This window comes from Staurois parvus, unplaced genomic scaffold (genome assembly GCF_062004578.1).
Source record: "Staurois parvus isolate SC_StPar_1 unplaced genomic scaffold, SC_StPar_1.0 ptg000352l, whole genome shotgun sequence".
In the NCBI taxonomy this organism is placed as follows: Eukaryota; Metazoa; Chordata; class Amphibia; order Anura; family Ranidae; genus Staurois; species Staurois parvus.
The window spans coordinates 348,351-364,003 of NW_028318148.1; the positions used below are offsets into that span (position 1 = coordinate 348,351).

The 15,653-nt window shown below is 45.4% G+C and overlaps 2 protein-coding genes across 11 annotated transcripts in view; both read right to left on the reverse strand.

Moving 5' to 3' along the window:
* Positions 1 to 1,252, reverse strand: part of INPP5E (inositol polyphosphate-5-phosphatase E) — a 48,700-nt gene extending 47,448 nt beyond the window's left edge. The window contains exon 1 of one of the 2 annotated variants that reach the window (XM_089684654.1): positions 1,136 to 1,252. The gene's annotated coding sequence lies outside the window, so the exon portion shown is untranslated. The remainder of the gene's footprint in view (positions 1 to 1,135) is intronic. The other variant, XM_089684655.1, reaches the window with a different exon arrangement.
* A 12,594-nt stretch (positions 1,253 to 13,846) lies between these two features.
* The window catches only part of SEC16A (SEC16 homolog A, endoplasmic reticulum export factor), a 111,099-nt gene continuing 109,292 nt past the window's right edge, over positions 13,847 to 15,653 (reverse strand). For 6 of the 9 annotated variants that reach the window (XM_089684659.1, XM_089684664.1, XM_089684665.1 and 3 more), the window contains one exon: positions 13,847 to 15,050. In XM_089684659.1, coding sequence (XP_089540785.1) covers positions 14,979 to 15,050 — 72 coding nt within the window. In that variant the 3' untranslated portion in view covers positions 13,847 to 14,978. The remainder of the gene's footprint in view (positions 15,051 to 15,653) is intronic. The other 3 variants (XM_089684666.1, XM_089684662.1, XM_089684658.1) reach the window with 1 other exon arrangement.

Below are 15,653 nucleotides of genomic sequence, written 5' to 3' on the forward strand. Positions count from 1 at the left end.
CTGACATCTCCATTGACACTAATACAGTGATCACTGCTAATAAAAAGCACTGACACTGTACTAATGGCACTGGGCAGGAAAGGGTTAACATCTGGGGCGATCAAAGGGTTAACTGTGTGCTGTTTCACAGTATGCTGTGTGAGTGCTATCACACTGTAAGACACTGTTTTGTATGGCTGTGCTACTGTGCTATGCAGAGCCATACAAAGCAGTGTGCTGGAGCTGACAGGGGAGATATCTGTGTTGTTTACATACAGTTCTCTCCCCTGTCAGTAATACTCTTCAATCTCCGGGTGCCAGCCAGTAATCACAGCCCGGGGCCTGATGATCGACAGCTGAGGCCGCAAATGGCAGCGCAAGTTGGGTGCGTGCACCCCCTATCCGGAACTGCAAAATCACACACACACATACATACATACGTGATTTTGCGCTCCCATGCCGCCCTGTAGCAGTATTCCTGCTATAGGGCGGACAGGAAGCGGATAACTTTTTTTTTTTTTTAAACAAAAGATTGCCTTTACAATCACATTACTGCCATGGGGTGCTATTCAGAATAAATGGCACCGTACTACAACAATGCATGTAACATGTGTTACACTAACCACGCCGTCCTGAGAGTCCTGGTCAGGCTTTATTTTGCTGAGGCCCTGCTAAGATTCATCCTCCTGGTGACCATCTTCAATAGGACTGAAACTGATGGGAAATCAAAGATGTTTCAGTTGTCACAAGAACAGGAAATGAGGGGCAATGTTCCAACGGGGACACCTGTTGCAGTGACAACTGTCCAAGAAGAGGGGAGAGTTCCTGTTGGGTCCCTGGGTCAGGAAGCAAAAGGAAAAAAAACAAAATGGGACACAGCCTGTACCATACAGGTAACCATTCCCAGCCTATCCACCACTCCAGGCAAAGCAGATGACGTTCCACCTTAACATTCATTACTAAAGGACATTCTTCTCTCTACCCTGGATCCGATTTCGAGGGACATGTATTCAATGATCCAGGGACAAGTAATCTTTCCCATAGAGCTACATTATGACATCCGGGGACAAACCATCCCACTCGTGTCAGAAGCGGCGCCCTTTGGGAGGAATGTCTGTGAGGGGGCCCCGCATATACCGTGTCCCAGCTTACCTACCTCAGCTGAGGCTCCTGGATGCTGGGAGGAATGAGTATCATAGAGCCCTAGAGCTTGGTCTGACAATGCGGCATCATGGAGACGGGGAGGCAGCCAAACACGTCGTTCAAAGCGGCACCCAGTGGCCAGAAGACCGCCCTGCAGGTCCATGTATCGCCTCTACCTCTGTGTCGTCTGCGCATAGCGGCACCCAGTGGCCAGAAGACCACCCTGCAGGTCCATGTATTGCCTCTACCTCTGTGTGTCCTCTGCGTATAGCGGCACCCAGTGGACAGAAGACCGCCCTGCAGGTCCATGTATCGCCTCTACCTCTGCGTATCATCTGCGCATAGCAGCGCCCAGAAGACCGCCCTGCAGGTCCATGTATCGCCTCTACCTCTGCGAATCATCTGCGCATAGCAGCGCCCAGAAGACCGCCTTGCAGGTCCATGTATCGCCTCTACCTCTGCGAATCATCTGCGCATAGCAGCGCCCAGAAGACCGCCCTGCAGGTCCATGTATCGCCTCTACCTCTGCGAATCATCTGCGCATAGCAGCGCCCAGAAGACCGCCTTGCAGGTCCATGTATCGCCTCTACCTCTGCAAATCATCTGCGCATAGCAGCGCCCAGAAGACCGCCATGCAGGTCCATGTATCGCCTCTACCTCTGCGTATCATCTGCGCATAGCAGCGCCCAGAAGACCGCCCTGCAGGTCCATGTATCGCCTCTACCTCTGTGTATCTATCTTGGTAACTGGAGCTATTATAAGAAGTGCTGGCTTATCAAATATGCCACATAGGAAATTAAAAAAAAAAAAAAAATATATATATATATATATATATATATAGCCAAAAGTATTAGGACCCCTGACTTTACATGCACATTTAAATGGCATCTTAGTCCATAGGGTTCAATAGTGAGTTGGCCCTATCTTTGCAGATTTAACAGCTTCAACTCTTCTGGGAAGGCTGCCCACAAGGTTTAGAAGTGTGTCCATTCTTCGAGAAGCACATTTGTGAGGTCTGGCCTGGCTCGCAGTCTCCACTCTAATTTATCCTAAAGGTGCTCTATTGGGTTAAGGTCAGGACTCTGGTAATGTAAGGCTCGGGTCAGGGACGGACTGACCATTTGGAAACTCGGGCACTGCCCAAGGGCCTGGGGTCTGTAGGGGGCCCCGTGAGATGCCCCTGGTACCTTTTTTCATAGGCTTTTTTGCGTTTGGGCAAGGACACAGGGGCCCCATGATCCCCTAGTGCCTGGGGACCCCATGAGTTGTCAGTCCGCCCCGGCTCAGGTGCAGTTGCTTGGCTATGGAAACCCATTCCATGAAGCTTTCTACGCACTGTTGTGCTAATCTGACTGTAACACAAAGTTTGGAGGTCTTTAGCTATTAACTCAGTTGACTGTGGAATAGAAGTTGCCAACGGTCTGCAAACAGAAACATCTCTTACAAGTCTGAGTCCCACTACGTGTACCTTTTAATATATCCCCTCTACTCCTACTTTTCATATTACTATCCTCCATTCCCAAAATCTCACTTCTTCACCCCTCTGCTCCACCCCAAAACTTGTACATCTCACCCTCACTGCTACCATCTCCCTACTACTGCTCTCATCCCCTCCTGCTGATACTTCACGCACCTGCTAACCCAAACACCAGGACTGGAAGGCATGTGCACTCATATACATCCCACTCCCATCTTACTTTCCTCACCCTTCTTCTCCTAACCTCTGGGGATCTCACCCCCACACCAGGCATCCTCTTTCTTCCAGGAATAGCCACAATCCCCTCAATTTAATCAGTACCTGTGCTCCCAAAAACCTTTTTCATGTGTACTCTGGAATGCCCGCTCTGTCTGTAATAAGCTCACCTCTGTCCATGACCTTTTTGTTTCCCGCTCCCTTAACCTACTAGCAATTACAGAAACCTGGCTTCAAGCAGCAGATTCTTCTTCTCCCACAGCACTTTCCTATGGAGGCATTCTCTGGACCCACTTCCCCAGAGCCAGTGGTCAGAAAGGTGGTGGAGTTGGTTTTCTTCTACTCCCACTGAGCACCTTTCAAGTCCTCCCTAACCCTCCCTCTCTATCCTTCTCTTCTCTCGAGACTCACTGTATCCAGAGGTTCTCTCCCATTTCTCTGACGATTGCCGTGATCTATCGGCCTCCTGGACCAGTGTTCCGCTTTCTTGATGATTTCTCTGCCTGGCTACTCTACATTCTCTCTTCTGACCTACCCACTATCATTCTCTGAGATTTTAACATCCCTATTAATGTCAACAACCCGGCTACATCCCAACTCTTCAACTTAACCTCATCTTTTGCATTAGCACAATGTATACAGTCCTCCACTCACTCTGATGGGAATACATTAGACCTTGTTTTCTCCCATCTATGCACTCCCTACAACCTCCCAAACACCCCCTTTCCTCTCTCTGATCACAATCTCGTCACCTTCACAGTGTCCTTGTCTTCACCTAACCCTCCAAGCAGCAAACAATTACCTGCAGAAACCTTCACAACTTGAACCCTGCTCCTTTTCACTCTGCAACTGACCAACTCTGACAGAATCTCTCCCCTGACCTGGCCACTTCTGTCTACAACAGTTCGCTTTCATCCACATTAGACTCACTTGCTCCTCTAACAACACGAAGCATCAGGCCCCGACCATTACAACCGTGGCAGACTGATGACACCAGAAACCTTAAACGACATAGCCGTGCGCTGGAGTGATTGTGGCGTAAAACCAAATCTCAACAAGCATTCACCCTATATAAATCTGCTTTCTTAACATACAATTCCTCCCTCCATGCTACCAGATAAGCCTACTTTGTCACTCTTATTAATACCTTGTCATCCAGTCCTCGTCATCTCTTCTATACTTTTAACTCTCTACTTTCTCCACCTCTACCCGTACCTCACTCACTGCTCACGAGATTGCAAATCATTTAAAAAACAAGATTGACGCAATTCGTAGGAGCATTGCCACTGCACAGACATCCATCCCACTTAGCATACCTTATGCTAAACCTCCCTCAACACTTTCCTCTTTTGACCTTGCTACTACCGAAGAGGTCACTAAGGTTCTCTCAGAAACCCTTCTCACTACCTGTCCCCTCACAACTACTACGGTCACCCCCTTCTTCCATCCTATGCTCCCTCACATCTTGAATCTTTCCCTCTCTACTGGTGCCTTCCCCTCCCCTCTAAAGGAGGCACACATCACTCCCATACTTAAAAAAACCTCCATGGACCCCACCAACCTGAACAACTTAAGACCCATCTCCCTGCTGCCATTTACCTCTAAACTCCTGGAACGCTTAGTCTACAATCGCCTGAGCTCCTACCTCACTGACAACAACCTTCTGACCCTCTACAGTCTGGCTTTCGCTCACTACACTCCACTGAAACTGCCCTACTAAAACTCACAAATAATCTACTAACAGCTAAAACCAATGGCCACTACTCCATACTCTTACTACTTGACCTCTCTGCGTCTTTTGATACAGTTGACCATCCCCTCCTCCACAAAAAAACTCCACTCTCTTGGCCTCAGAAACTCTGCTCTCTCCTGGCTCTCCTCCTACCTATCGCAGTGCTCCTTCAGCGTTACCTATAACGCTGCCTCCTTCTCTTCACTCCCTCTTTCTGTAGGGGTCCCTCAAGGTTCTGTCCTTGGACCCCTTCTCTTCTCCATCTACACCTCCTCCCTTGGTCACTTGATAAACTCCCATGGCTTTAAGTACCATCTCTATGCTGATGACACACAAATCTATCTTTCTACCACTCACCTCACTCCTTCAGTTTCCTCTCGCATTACTAACCTACTAAGTGACATATTGGCATGGATGTCACTCCACTTCCTCAAACTCAATCTTTCCAAAACTGAGCTCTTAGTATTCCCCCCAGCCCGTGCCCCCTCCCCTGACTTCTCTATCAAGATCAGTAACACAATCATCAGTCCCTCCCCTCATGCCAGGGTACTAGGTGTAATCCTAGACTCCCATCTGTCCTTTCAGTCCCAAATCCATTCACTATCCAAATCTTGTAGACTTCACCTCCGCAACATCTCCAAGATACGCCCATTCCTAACCTCGGAAACTACTAAGCAACTTATTCACTCCCTTGTTATATCTCGCAGGCTATCCCCTCTCCAGAGTATCATGAATGCTATTGCCAGACTCATCCACCTTACTAACCGTTCTGTATCTGCCACCCCTCTCTGTCAATCCCTCCACTGGCTTCCCATTGCTCAACGTATAAAATTCAAAACATTAACAATAACGTATAAAGCCATTTATAACTCTGCCCCAAATTACATCACCAATCTTGTCTCTAAATATCACCCAAACTGTACACTCCGCTCCTCGCAAGACCTCCTGTTCTCTAGCTCCCTTGTCCCCTCCTCCCATGCTCATCTCCAGAGCTTCCCCCATCTTCTGGAACTCTCTACCCCAATTCATCAGACTATCGCCTACTTTGCTCACTTTTAGGCGATCTCTGAAAACCTCTCTCTTCAGGGAAGCCTATCCTGCCCTCAGCTAATAATGGAATCTTCTATTCTTCCAACCAGCCCACCCCCCTCCTAGATTGTAAGCTCCAAGGAGCAGGGCCCTCCTATCCCTCTTGTATTGAACTGTATTGTCTCCCGTTATATTGTAAAGTGCTGAGCAAACTGTTGGCGCTATATAAATCCTGTATAATAATAATAGTAATAAACTGGGGTAGAAAAACCCCTAATTAATCATAACATCAACACATGCACTATATGATCAAACGTTTGTGGACACCTACAATATACAAGTTTGTTAAATATGCCATTCCAAAACCATGAGCATCGATACACAACTGAACAACACTTTGGGACTATAACAGGTTCCACTGCAAAGCGTGTCTATGGGAATTTGGCCCATTTAGTAAAAATAGCATTTCTGAGGTCTAGTACTGATGTATAATGAAAAGGTCTGGCATGCAATAAGCATTTGAGTATATCCCAAAGATTTTCAATAGTGTTGAGGTCAAGGCTCTGTGAAGGCACCTCAGGTTCCTTCACACCAAGCTCATCAAACCTTATCGTTCAGAACCTGACTTTTGAGCACAGTCATGTCCTAAAACTGTCATCCCAAGGTTGGAAGCACACGGTTGTTTTAATATCTCTTTGTATGCTACAACTTTAACAAGAACCTTCATTGGAAACACCTGCACTCAATAATTACTGTAGGAGGAGGTGTCACATAATTTTTGCCATTTAGTATGTGAGATTATCAGGTGTCCACAAACTTTTGATCATATAGTGTATGTTGTCAATACAGCACCCCCAAAGGGAAGGTAATATTGTGTCAGCACCTTTCACGGGAACCTCTTCATCAGGACTGGGGCACAAGCAATAGATAGTCTATATATTCACCAAAGTGAGTCTCTAAGGGTAAAATAATCAAATCCATGTAGATATGATTTTGAGTATAAGTTTACTTATCCTTGATTTCCAAGTGCATCTAACACTACCCTCTCTATCCATTTCTAGATGCTGTCCAAGGGTGTCTGCATTGCATTATAGCACATTATGAAAAAATAACCTTAAAACGAAGCCCTTCACCAGTGCGCTGTCATCGGGGCTTCCATCTTCACCCGATCTTCCTTCTGGGTTCAAGGCCTTCTGACTACCTGAGTCGTGATGACATCACTCTCATGCATGCATGCGGAAGCCGCTGGCATGGCACAAAGATCTGAAGGAATGGCATGTGTATGCCATTCCTTCAGAGCACATGGGCCGGTAACATCTCCTAAAAGGTACACATTTAGGAGATATTAATTTTACCTACAAATAAGCTTTTTTTTTTTAATAATAAAAGACACAAAAATGAGTTTACTACCACTTTAAGCAGCAAAAAGGGAACGCTTCCCCCAGAGATCTCTTAGATGTATTTGTCCAATCTTTAGCAACAGGCGTTCTTCATGAAAAGGAAAGCCCTCTAACCACTTAACAGGGAAACTCAGCAAACCAGCTTTTTAAATCACAGAACCCTGCGTCTGTGGACTGACAACAAAGTCCAATGCAAAATATGTTGGCTAGAGCCGTGAACCACACAGCCTGAGGTGATTCTGTAAATTCTTCCACATGCACTGGGTTGTGCTTTTTTTCAGGCTATACAGGTTTGCAGGTTATGCATGTACGCAGTTATGAAGTTAATAGCAGTACCTATCAGCCAACAAACAAGCAAACGCAGCACAAAGCAGCAATCATGCAGTGGCAATGTGGTAGAAAGGCAGTATAATAAGCAGTAATGCAGGGCTCCCTGTGGCTGTCAACATCCAGCCGCCTTGATAGCACTGGTGCCCTCAACCATCATTCTGCCTCACTCTGTGACCCCTGTGTTCTTCCCAGCTGCCAAACTGGCCACATTTGCCTCCTTAAGCATAGCCATGTAAACAAAGACTTCAATACATAACCAAGATGGTTTGCTGGCCCCATGTGCATGACACCCCTGGACACAAAAACACCGGTAATAGCCATTGGAATACAAGCTGCAGAGGGAGAAAGCAAAACCAAGTACACACAGCTTTCCAAAACAAAACACACAAGGCATTGATGAGATACGATCCATAAATGTGAGCACATCTACTACCCCGAGCTGCCAACAAGGAAGCGGACCCCTGACAGCCACAATGTTTTTAAAAGTGACCTTGCCACTAAACTTAACAATCCTGCTGCTGGATCTTGTTTTAAAAATCAAAGATCGGTCAATTGGCAGTTCATGCTGCCACCTTGGAGCATACAGGGCTGGGGTCATCCATGCTGAACTGGATCTTCTCTCTTTTGCCCCTCGGCCACCGAGAAGAGGTCTGACTTTCTTACAATCACGAATGGTACAAGCCAGGGCTGCCCCCTTTATTCTTAATATTTTCTCTGGAACCCTCTCTCTGTACAGTAACCCTAACTTCTGCACCACCAGCACAGGGAAATGTGGACCCGCGGGCGGGTGCCATTAGTTCTAATGGCATGCCGCCCGCACTGGAAAACGCAACCGTACTGGGAACCGAGGTGCAGGGACTTCTTCCCTGTGTGTCACAGGCACGGGCACATTCAAATGAACAGACTCTCGTGCCCATGCAAAACGCAGCCTGCATGGCCGCATATAAGTGAACGGGGGGTAAAGGCTGACCCTGGCATTGCGAGTTACCAGAAGCAGTCCGGTGCTCATAAGGTGACCGCACTCGTGGACAATTTCTTCCTGACTGACCCGTTGTCGTCCTTGCTGAACTTGCTTCAATCTCTGTGGACACTTTCCATAGCTCCTTGGTTTCCCCGCTACCTTCTCGCATGGTCCCTATTTTGGGTAACCAGGAGTTTGAGCTGGTCTTCATAGCCCCCAGTTTCATTGTCTGGTATCCAGTGGTCATCTCCACCTTTGGGATTTTCTGGGGCCTAATGGCAAGCTCTTCTCAACTGCCCTTGCCATTGCTTTGGATCCACCTCTGGACTTCTGGAGTAGCCTCCAGCACTTCCTTCATCAATGATCCTGCTCTCCGGGCATTTTCTGTGAGCTCACAGAGGTGGACAGTATCTTCCACAGGAGGGAACCAACTCATACTCATCACAGCCACTCTATCATTTATGCTGCCTTGATCCAACTGGCGGCAGACTTTACCTCTGCCTTTCTCTCAAGTGGGAATCCAATCTCACCATGCAATTCACTGCTTCACAAAAGGAGAAAATTCTCTATTTTCCCCAGGAGTCCTCTATTGCCACCAAGGTTCAAGAGACCAGCTATAAGATTATGACTAGGTGGAACAGAGTGCCCACGACCTTGCATCATATTTTTTCGCAGGTACCAAACTTGTGCTAGCAGTGTGGCGCTGGACGAGACACAGTGCTACACATTATTTTAGGATTGTCCAAAAAATAGACCGTTTTGCCAAGAGGTGGCCAGTACCATTAAACACCCAACAAATGTTTTAGTAGGGAACCCTGTGGCATGCCTGCTGCACCTCACAGAACGACTCATAAAAAATAGGCCTCCCTTACAATCCAGCTGCTGAACGCAGCTAAGGCGTGCATACTTGTGTTGGAGGTCTGCAAATCCACCCTCAAAGTCTCATTGGTTCTCCAAAGTCAATGAACTCCGAGACATGGAAGACCTCACGGCTACCCTATATATCCAGGAGACCTTTCATGCCACATGGAGATCGTGGCAATATTTTGTCTACACCAATGACTATTTACAGGAGGTCTCGCAACCCGGCTGAGTCTCTGGGGTCCACTACTGTGGAATTGGCTTTTCTGGATTCTCTACACTTCTTGTCTCCTTTCAGTGCTGTCTAGGTCTCTAGCGTCAACCCCTTTCCTGAGCTCCCTTCTTTTTCCTCTGTTTAGGGCCCCCTGACTTTGCTCCTCTTACACCTGTCCTCTACCTCTTCCGCCTGCCCCCACACCCCTTACTTAGCTCTGAGATATATAATTTGCAGTTTTCGGCAGTTATCCTGCCATTATACTATGCCTATTAGTTTATACACCCTTATTGAGTTACTTTGGCCTCCGGGCACCTCTAGTGACCCGATTTTTTTTTACTAAACTTGTAATTAAACATGGTTGCATGCCTATGTTGAAGCTCATACATGCATGTCGGAGGCTGCCTTCCTCTGAGACTTCTATGTTTTGCCAGCAGTTAAAGCTTCTGAAGTCTGTTCTTGTGTGCTCATTGTTGCTGTGCAGACTTTGTTTAGCCACCGATTTTGATACTTGAGTACCTCTGTAACCTTATTATGTACTACTCAGGCATATATTTGTACAAAACAACTTTTTGCTGAAGGAATTGAAAAAAAGAAAGAAAACCATTGATAAAATCTTCACCCATCATGGTTGGCTTAGTCTTCTTGGGCTGAACGTCAGCAACCATCACCTTCACAACACTGGTGAAAAAAATGGAGGGGCTTCCTGTATGGGAGGGGTTATATAGGGGAGGATTTTCTGTCTATTTTTGGTCTGCCAGTGTCCATTCACCTATAGGTGACATATAACCTCTGTTGTCCGTGATGCACAATAAATAACCTTCAGAGGCAGCAGGACTAAGGGAATATTCCCATTGGATTTAAAGGAGGACTTCTCTAAAATGGAAAGTACCAACCTAAAGTCTCATGGTGTCCTAACTGGTAGAACAATATGTGCGATCCCTTGTACAAAGGTATGCACCAAGAGTTTTGTAGCAATGGGTCTACCAAGGCCGAAATCTGACCCGTGATTGTACTCTAGGCCAGTCCCTGGTAGACCCAACTGGAGACACAGCCTGTGACATACTTAAAAGAATGAAGTTCCCTGGCCTCACACAAGGCAAGTTAAGACTTCCAAGTCCAATGATAAATCTTCCTTTAAGATTCCTTTCTAACCTTCAGCAGGGTAGGAACGACAGAATCAGAGACACCTCCGTCTCTCAGGACTTTGGCTTGAAACAGCCATGCCATTAAGCCAGCGACTGCAAAGAAGGATGGAAAATGGGACTTTGTGACAGGAAATTGGGCCAATTTGGAAGGATCCACGGTTCACCCACCATCAAGGTACCACAGCCTTCTGATCCAAGCCAGGAAAATCACTACCAGAATACCCTCCCACTCGAATCCTGCAAAGCCGATGAGGTAAAAGCAGGAAGGCATAAAGTAGGGCGGACTGATCCCACAGAGTCACCAGTGCATCCACCACAAATCCTTGTAGGTCCCTGGTCTTGGAGATGAACCTGTGCAGCTCCACATTGAACCTGGATACCAGAAGATCCACATCTGGGAGTCTGAACCAACAGCACACTTCTGGGTGACGAGCCCACTGGAGCCAGTTGACTGGCTGTCAATGGAGCAGGCAATAGGCAAATCACTCTCAATTCTAGGATGTAGACGAGAAACAAACTCTCCCATGGTGGGCAAACAGCTGTTTAGCCACATGGATCACTTTTACCAGAAAAGGCAACGCCAGCTCTAAAGAATATCAGGATGAGGGTACATTGGTCAGGAAGTGGTTAAATTAATCCAGATCACTTCCACATGAAAACTCAAAAAAGGCCTATTGGGTCTGAGATATACACTGACCCTTGGGTTCTTCAAGGATAGGCTCCTCAGAATAGGAGTCTACCAGAAAAAGGGTTTCCCTTTCTAACATGTTCTCCACTGGCTCCTTTTGATAAAAAGGGAGGAGGAAGAGAAGGAGAATGCTTTTGCTGGCAACCAAAGCAGAATAAGCTGGAGAGTATTTCGGAGAGCTGGTGTTGTACAACAGGAGATTAAAGTTTCTGCCTTGACATAAAGGTACAGGAGCAAAGTGCCCAGGATAGCCAGTGGGAGTTAAATCCACATGGAACACACTAATACTCAGGGAATAAATTGTTCGAGAGGCTGTGTTCAGATTCCACCACATCTAGAGTTGATGGCAGAGAAGTGAAGATTTAGGTAGTGAGGGGCTTCAAGTAGACAAAGCCTGGTGACAAATGTAAATTACCCTTGCTGGGAAAAGCAGTCCAAGTTTGCTGAGACAAGACAACACTGTGCCCTAAGCTAGGTTAGTCCCGGAGAGATACCCCCCTCCCCCATCAGTGCCCCACCATCTCAAGAAAATACAGAGTTGTGTGGCACCTTTAATACTTACTGGACCAATGAGTCACCTGTGTGCTGTGCCCTGTAGTCCCACAATAGGAAATGCTCTGCTGCAACTTCTAGTTGCACAAAGAAGCGCGTGCTGCTGCAACCTGTAGTCCTATTGAAAGAGTTGACTCACGTGTGCTCAAGATGGCCACCACCATGTGCTCTGCCTCCATTTGTGATGCCACAAGCCGCACTGTGTATGTGTGTGCAGCCTACGCTGACTGATCTTGAATGTAGGGGAGAATTCTCTACCCCCTGCATTTGGTGCTCTGAGACTCCCTGACAGTACCCAATCCTAAGTAGCACTCAGAGCAGCCAGGGAGGGGAAGGGTTGCTCCAGAGCAGGGGTCTGCACCTAGTAGATCTCGGCCAGGTGAGTGGTAGATCATGGTCTGGACTTGCTGATCCGCCATCCCACAGCATCAGAGTGCAATGCAGAGGCGCTACTTGTAAAGTTAGGGATGTAGGAGGGAGCAAGAGCCGCATAAGCTGATGCCTCCTCTGCAGTACTAGCTCCTGTCCCATGTGGAGTGATACCAACTGTACTCCACCCCTTATCCCAGCTAAAACTGCAACTCTACTGCAGGGTTTTATCTCACCCTCCCAATTTACGTGTGAACAAGCCATAAGGGTGCCACTGAGGGCTCATTCACAAGTGCAGCAGGCACTACTGCTCCTCTGAAAAAGCAATCCAGGTGTGTCTGGCAAGTGGTCAGGAGGAAATATGTTGCCCCCTCACCACCTGATTTAAACCCATGATTGCAGGACATTTGCAACATGGTAGTATGGCAATTAGGGGTTTAAATCAAGTGTGAGAAGGCAAAACTGGGCAACACTGTGTCTGGTGATCGCTGACATCTCCCATGTTGTTCATGTAGATCTCAACCTCTTTAAGGTTGCCTACCCCTGCTCCAGAGCAATAAGGTTGGTGGGTGTACCAACAGGGATTACTCCTGGGAACTCAGATTTCTAACTGCAGAACCTCCTGGGTGTTCAATCTTTATCCATCACTGTGGACTCTGCCACTAAGAGCCTTCAGGGACTAAACTCCAAACTGGGGATCACTGCTCAGGACGTGTTTAGCATCCTACCAGTCCACCAGGCACTATGTCATTGTACAAGGTCCTACCCTGCACTGTCCAATGCTGACCAGCAACATTACAGGCCATCCCTGTATGGGGTCTCAGTACTATTCCTCTGAGCATAGAAAAGCTGTGGGTAATGGATAGAAAGAGCCAGAGCCAGTCTCCTAATCCCTGGTCAGATTTTGAGAAGCTATTTTCATGCACAGACATGACCATAATATAGGAAACTAGCAAACCCTTATAGTCATTGATATGAAGATGCTCTGTGTCCCAAGACGCACAAAAAAGAAAAGTAAAACATTTGCAGAATGAAAATCAGAAACAGGTGCCTCCATGTACATTATGGGTGAAAAAAGGTTTCCTTTGCTCAATGTTAGAACATTGGAAGCCTAACTCCAGTAAATTGTTTTACGTTGGGGAGTCAGTGGATGAGTTAACTTTCTGTCATGTTTTCATTTGTCTGCGATCCCATTAGAGAGCTTTCCACAAAACCAGGTAAAGAAATATGGTGGTGTCAGAACCAGACTATGAAGGTACAAACAGCAATAAAATTATCATCAGAAGTTCTAATCCTTCCCCACGCTAAAATTATTGTGTTAGTCAATGTCCCCATGTTAGAAATTCGGACAGAAAGTGGGGAAAACCTTCAAATAAGAGATAACGACAGCACCAAAACAGTCAAAAGGCTCAAACTGTAACATTACTATATTTGGCTAGAGTTGGACTTCAAAATAGGTCAGCAATAGCATATTTCCATCCTCACAGATTCTCTCTAATGGTTGTGTGTTAACTGAAGTTCTGATATGAAGAGTGACTTGTGTATTCCATAGCAACCCACTGTGTGAATATCTAAAATGGTTCCCTTACAGTCTTTTATGGTATTTGGTGTTTTCAGAACAGCCTGTAACTTTTTGGGGAAAAGAAAACACTGTTTATAAAAAAAAAAAAAAAAAAAAAATTCTCTAAATTAACTGTAAATCATTTTCAATTAAAGTATAACCTTACACACATCCCTTTTCACTTGCTTTAAATCTAAACATTTGTGCATTTTATTATTTAAATAATTTTAAAAACATTAAAAGCTTTTCAAGTCTGCTCAGTCACCCAATCAACCCTCCCGCTGGGTCTTCCCTTGTGGAAATGGAGAATGCAGTAAGACACCAGAAAGACATAACAGTAAAAAGAACAACAGATTGCTTGCGGAGCTAATCCACTCTGATATAAATGTACTGGCTGGCTACTGACAAAGTTACCCAGCCTCTTAAACCTTCTGCATAAATCATTTTTGGTGGATTGGCCCTTAGAGATAATGATTCTAAAAAGCCAGCAGATCATTTGTTTTTTTTTTCCTTTTCATCTATTACCAGCCATTTCCATTTTAATCAGAATTAGCCAACAGCATGAGAGATAGCAGTCAATTATATTGCACTTAAAAAAAAATCACAAATATAAGAAGAAAAAAAAGAAAAAGTAAATTATAACCTATTCGTATCTGGAAGAGTCTAAAACACAAAACATTAAGATGTTGTAAACTTTCCAGGAACTTTGAGATCCATCTATTTTACAAAAGACTGGAGAGACTATACATGTGTCTACATACATACTACAAGGTAAAATTTTTCCAGATTAAATCAGTCACAGTTTTAATTTAATATATTAAATTCTTGGAGCAGGGTATATCTGAAAAATAGAGAAAAGTGGACAGCCTCTTGATATGCACTATGCATATAAAGATCTAATTTTTTTTTTTTTCCAATTTTACACTGTAAAGCCAATCCAAATCTGGGTACGCACAACCATCAATCCAATCACGCTTGGTTTCAGAGAGCTTGTTTATCCACTGTTGGTGCTGAGAGCAGTGTCATTCGCTATAAAAGTCAAATGGGAAGGCCACAAAATGGCAATGTTTGCTTGCTTCATAGTCCAACCCTTTAAGAATTTTCTAAAAAAAAGAAAAATCACATCAAAGAGCTCCAGTCATCACAGACTTGAAACATTCCACCAAGTGACCCAAGGATCATTTCATATAGATCGAACTTGCTTTTCACCACTGCAAATGGAATTCACTGAATCAAGCTGACAATTCTGGGTTTCGAATTCAGGGCCACAGACCGAATACACTGAAATGTTCTGGAAGTCTTGAGACGAAGTCCAAGACTATTTCTGCACTGGGTATTGTCGCTGACCAAGTCTCCCAGGCCGCGCTGCACTGCCTCCTGCAGGAGTCTGCTGTAAGTAGAGCAAAAAGATCAATGAATTGGGAAACAGTTAAGACAAATATCAGAAATTCTGTCCATTCCTAAATTTTTCCCTCTGTTGCCAAGCAAAACCAAAACACTTCTGGATGTGTTTTACGCCAGCACCGCCCGCAGCAAACCATAGAATCTTCACATGTGAAAAACTTCTTGGTGTGTTTTATACCTGCACTGCTGGCAGCTAACTGTGGTGGGGGGGGGGGGTGTAATGAAAGCATCCAAAATGGATGGTGGGTCAGAAGTATAGACAGCACAGTATTTCTCTTTTGCTGACTGCTTTGTATTCAGTTTTTTTTTTAAGGTGACAGAGAAGCTTTATATAAACCCTTGCCTAGAGCAGGATTCCATTATTGTAATTAGCAAATGGTAGGTATGTCTGGCTGTCTAAGGCTTTATTACTTAGAGGTATATTTATTAAGCAGTGAATCTGACAATCATCAAACAATAACTGTAGGAGAATCTTCCAGATCTAGCAGTTTTAAATAACAGTGATTGATTCACTACCAGTGAATGTCTGGTGAAATTCACATTTACGGATTGTGAATATGCCTCAATAAGGTTGTTAATCTGGAGAAAA